General features: G+C 34.7%; 2 protein-coding genes across 3 annotated transcripts in view; both read left to right on the forward strand.

Moving 5' to 3' along the window:
* The window catches only part of LOC107605504 (serine/threonine-protein kinase EDR1), a gene marked incomplete in the record, with an annotated part of 9,432 nt that extends 9,007 nt beyond the window's left edge, over positions 1–425 (forward strand). Inside the window, 1 exon segment of the mRNA XM_016307396.2 lies at positions 7–425.
* The window catches only part of LOC107605506 (uncharacterized protein ycf36), a 5,570-nt gene continuing 733 nt past the window's right edge, over positions 578–5,414 (forward strand). The window contains exons 1-4 of one of the 2 annotated variants that reach the window (XR_001612526.2): positions 578–1,185; positions 2,446–2,474; positions 2,661–2,717; positions 3,088–3,397. Coding sequence is in view for 1 of the 2 variants with exons in the window: in XM_016307398.2 (XP_016162884.1) it covers positions 687–1,185; positions 2,446–2,474; positions 2,661–2,717; positions 3,088–3,303 (801 nt within the window). In the remaining variant the exon portion in view is untranslated. Of the gene's footprint in view, positions 1,186–2,445; positions 2,475–2,660; positions 2,718–3,087; positions 3,660–5,414 lie in introns of those variants that run through there. The other variant, XM_016307398.2, reaches the window with a different exon arrangement.

Below are 5,414 nucleotides of genomic sequence, written 5' to 3' on the forward strand. Positions count from 1 at the left end.
AACAGTGGAAAGTGCCAGTTCATTCAAAAGTGGGAACTGGGCACAACCCCTTCAGAAAAAAAGAGCAGAGACCCTCCTAAGTGAAACTGCATAAGTGCAGTGGAGGTTTAGTTGCAGTAGTTACATTTGAAGAAATCCCCAATGGGAAGTAAAGAAGTAAACAAAAGAGAAAGAAAAGAGTACAAAATTATTCTTTGTCCGTAGAGGTCGTAAATTTGAAATTGTAAACATTTGATCTCTTCAGGTTATTGTGGAAAATGTATAAAAAAAAAAAAAGAAAAGAAGAAAAAAGAAACAACAGGAAAATGACGAGGGAAAAAGCATTTAGTTACTTTCTATCTTAACTCAGCTTTAGATTTTCTTGGCTGGGCAAGTGTATACATGTTGCTCTAATTTAATGGTTATCAGGAGTGGCAATTCCCAAATTCTCATCTCTCTCATGAGAAGACATATTAGTGTGGTTTCATGTTTTATTTCGAAATAGTCATGATATGTTTTTTATCACCAAAGAATGTAAAATTAAGCGATCATATTTTGAGGTATACCAGTGGGTGGAGTGGAAGTTTAGGATTTATCCCATCTTTTATTGGATATAAACCTAAAATTATTAATATCTATTAATTGCATATAACTAAACTACGAACACCGGAAAAGGCATACTGTTGGTGTTGGTTGCTCCAACAAGAATGTCCACCACACCACTCCTCAGCACCATCACCATCACAATAGCAGCACCTCAACAAACAAAATCGATTCCCTTCGCCACCACACCACGGTTCCTCTCACCATTCTCCGGCCACCACCAATTGCCTGTCTCCTCCTTCTTCAGAAGAAGCAGCAGCAGCAACAACCCGCCAGCGCCCGCTCCCGAAACACAGTGCCCCGTCCCTCGTGGCCAGCAGCCAATCAACGAGTACAACTCTCTCTCCACCTCCTTCCCCTTCTCCTGGGCCGCCGGCGACCCCGTCGAGTACGCGTCCCGCCTCTTCGCTCTCGGTGCGTCGTTTACGGTGCTTGTGGGCCTCCCTGTGGCGTGGTTCGGCACGGTGGGAGCGGAATCGGAGCCGCTGGAGAGGGTGCTGTGCGGCGCCTCCAGCGGTATCTTGGTTGTGACGCTTGCCGTCATGAGGATGTATCTCGGTTGGGCTTATGTTGGCAACCGACTGCTCAGTGCCACTGTTGAATGTAATTACTCACTACTCTTTTCTTCTCTTCTCTTAGTTTCAAATATGCAACTTGCTTCTTGCTTGGTGTAATTCTCAATTTGCCACTCCTTTTCTATCTCTAATCATTTTCACTGCTTTCCCATTTTGTTAATTTGTTTGTTTATTGCTTAACTAAGGCATTATGAGAAATTTAGTAAAAAAATAACTTCTTGCAAAAGTCTTGAATGAAAAGTAACTTAAGATGGTCTTGGAATCTAGAATATATTGGGAATAAAGGCAGTTCGGTGCACAAGCATCTCTTGTTAACGCAGGGTCTGGGAGAGGGACGCACCCAAAGAATGTAATGTGGGATTATTTTGCGTGTAATTTAGACAGCCTAATATGATAATTACGTAAGTGGCAGATTCTATGACTTGCATTTATGACCTTCATGTCAAACAACTCAACCTTAACTTCAAGCTCCCCTTCAAAATATGTTTGGGAATAAATTAGTGATTTAGTTCCCTAAAGATGTATGTAATATCAGTTTGTTTTGTGGAAATTTTTTTACACTAGTTTAGTCTCCGAAAGATATATATCATTGTGACCATCATTTTTCCGTCCTAATAGAGTATATTTTTTCATATATTTGTCAAAAGTTATTTACCAGAATGGAAAGTTTTGACTTATATTGGTACACCGGTATTTCAGTGAATTTTAACCACTGATCTTAATTATATATATTATATATATTTTTTATAATTAAGATAACGGTTAAAAATTACTGAAACACTAGTATACTGGTACACTTGAAAGTTTTTCTATCAGAATTATTAACCACTCATAAGCTGGGATGTGTAGAGCACCTTTTTGTCTACTTAGAGAACTTTTCTTTGTTTCTATGCACAAATTGTTTATTTTTTTTATCTTGCAAATGTTGGACTAAGGTAATAAGCAATCTTGGTTTAGTAGGACGAGGATGCTGCTTAAAATTACTAAGTCATCCTTATGGGAAGAACATATAATTTCTTTATTTTCTATGTAGAGTATAATAGTAATACTTTGCTAAGTGGTTCAATTGAGTTAGCATGAACAAAAAACCTTGTGATTTCTTCAAAACTACCAATATTTTGTTCTCAAATAAATTCAAGAGACATGACCAATGTGAGTAGGACAAAATTTCTAGGTTGTCTTCCTAGTTGATAATTGTTTGTTTTCTGATAATTACCGTGAAGATTATTCAATCTTGTGAAGAAATTTGGGAATATACTTTCTGATAATCAACCTCTTGATATTTCAGATGAGGAGACAGGGTGGTATGATGGCCAGGTATGTTCTCTTCTCTTCTCTTCTCTCTCTCTCCCTTTATTTTCTCTCTTCTATATGTGGGTTAGGTTCTAATGCCTCTTTGTTTAACTTTGAGTGGCATCTACAAAACAAATTTACATTACTATTGGAATGTTTGAGGCATTTTGAAGAAGTCATTTATCCGAATTGATTGTTGTTTCTGAACAGATATGGGTGAAAACTGCTGAAATTTTGGCTCGGGACAGACTCTTAGGATCATTTTCTGTAAGCATTCTATTAAACTATTGCTACTTCTATACACCAATTCGTTACTTTTATATATTCTTGCTTTCTTTGGGAACAGATAATTCTTGAGATTATGTTTGTAGAGCAGCTAGAATCATTATTGTGAGTTGTGACTGAAAAAGACATGTCACATGGCAATTGCCTTATCAAGTTGAAACTTCAGTTATGCTAGTCATCTTCTACTTGTGTATGTGGAAATTGTTATTTGCTTTGCATATATGGTTCTATTTCACAAGCAATGGTTTCCATTTATCTCATCAACAGTTCATAATGAGTTCCAAAAACAAGAAGTGGATAATGTTTTGTTGAATAACAATTAACTCACTAAGAATCTTTTGTTATGTTTAAGGTCAAGCCTGTCCTCAACAGATTGAAAATCACTCTAGTCAGTTTGGGAACATCATTACTTGTATTTGCTCTTATTCTCTTCAACATCAATGGGGACCAAAGTTATCAATCATCAAAAGAAATCAGAGATCGGGTCATACCTGGAGTTTACAGTGATGAATCTGCAAAATCATTTGAACCGGACGCCTTTTGCGGCGAACCTGATCTTCAACAATAATACATGAGAGCTTATTAATGAAGATTGAAGAATTATGAATCATGGACCTTCCTTGCATTCATTTGGAGGGAAGGAGTGAACAATATACTCAATAGTAAGTTCTATAATTCTGTACATAACTTTTATTCTCATGTAGAAACAGTATATGTAGTAGCATTGAAATCACTGTAAAGTTGAAAATAATATGAATGGTAATGATATTTTTAATCATGCAAGTAGTAATAGTTTGTAACTTGTTACAAGGATTTGTAACCTTTTTTACAGAAGGCGTCAGACTTAATTGTTTAACAACAAAGAGAACACGGCCATAAAATGAATATATTTTCGTTATGGGCGAAAAATCTTTTGTATTTGGATATTGGGACTACTTGAATCTAATAGAAGATTAAATAATAATAATGATGATGTTGATGATGAAATGATACAAGGATACATTACATAACATCTGCTTTGTCCATATATTTGTTAACTTGTTTGATATTTTAAAAGATTGAGAATTAATTTAACAGGTATGCTACACATACAAGTTTTTTTTGCTTACAAGTCTTACAAGTTGGCACAAGCCCAACAAAACACACGTGCATTACACTCCCACATTCAAGAGTAAATACACGCACGTTACTCAACCACTTCCTGTTTTCAAAGCGTGCTACTCACCATTATGAATGACTCTTCTTCTTCTTCCTCGATGAAAATCACAATTGTCATTTTTTTTCGCGTTTCTCCTCATTCTCCTCTTCTTCCTTCTTCTTCTCCTTCTTTGTGTTTCTCTTCTTTTTTCTTCGCGTGTTTCATCTTCATCGTCGTGTTTCTCCTCCTTCTTCTTTTGATTTTGCAATATTATATATTTTTTTCTTCTTTGTTTGATTTTTTCCTCCCAAAAAGAATTATGAGAATATGAAATAAGAAGATGAAGAAGAAGAGGCAGCAGAAGATGAGGAGGAGGAAGATGAAGAGTTCTGAATTATGCAGAACTCATCAGAATAAAAAATACATTTAAGTATCTTCGTTTTACACCCAAATATCTTCATATTACATCCAAATATCTTCACTTTTACACCCAAATTTGCTGCAGATACATAAATGAGTTATGTTACGTGTATACTAAAATCAGTCACCAAAGTCAGCAAGGACTGCAAAATACACCCAAAATACACCATATTAAAACAAGCATAAACTATAAAATGCAAATAATTTTTGCCCCCCAAAAAGAATTATGAGAATATAAAATAAGAAGATGAAGAAGAAGAAGCAGCAGAAGATGAGGAGGAAGAGGAAGAGTTCTGAATTATACAGAACTCATCAGAATAAAAAATACACCCAAGTATCTTCGTTTTTACACCCAAATTTGTTGCAGATACAGAAATGATACGTGTATCCACCAAAGTCAGCAAGGGCGGCAAAATACACCTAAAATACACCATATTAAAACAAGCATAAACTATAGAATGCAAATACAACTATAAAACCATCATAAAAAATAATAAAAACCAGATTCATGAATCATAACTAAACAGAAACTAAAACAATTCAACTAAAAGAATAAGATAATTCACCCTCCGTCAGATAAAAAGTCATAAACTGTAAATACACCTAAACTTTTATAAAAATATACCCAAATATTCCTGATCTATACCCGAATGTCTGATATAAAATGGACAAGATTATATTAATTCTAAACAGAACTAGTACATTAGATTCAATTCAAACAATGAAGAATTAACAGTAAATTTCACAGGCAAGGTTCACGCACTAGTTCATCTGATAATCTAAAGTTGAATTATCCATTATTTTCAAAAACGATTTCAAAGCGTGATGTCAAAAAACAATGGAAATCAAGAATAACGAAGAAAGAGAACAAAGAGAGAAAAGCACGTAAATGAAGAAGGAGAAAGAGAAGGCAAAAAATTCAAAAAAAAAGAAACGGAATCCTTTCAAAAATTAAAAATCTGTTAGAGGCGCGTGAAACATATGTGCATAACAAGTGCGTTTAAACATAATATCAATTAGAGAATTTGTAAGACTTGTATAGCAAAATCACTTGTATGTAAAGATTAATCCTTAATTTAATAATTTTTTTAGTCAAAGACTAGTTTGTTTCAATAAAAAAA

This window comes from Arachis ipaensis, chromosome B06 (genome assembly GCF_000816755.2).
Source record: "Arachis ipaensis cultivar K30076 chromosome B06, Araip1.1, whole genome shotgun sequence".
NCBI classification, from domain to species: domain Eukaryota; kingdom Viridiplantae; phylum Streptophyta; class Magnoliopsida; order Fabales; family Fabaceae; genus Arachis; species Arachis ipaensis.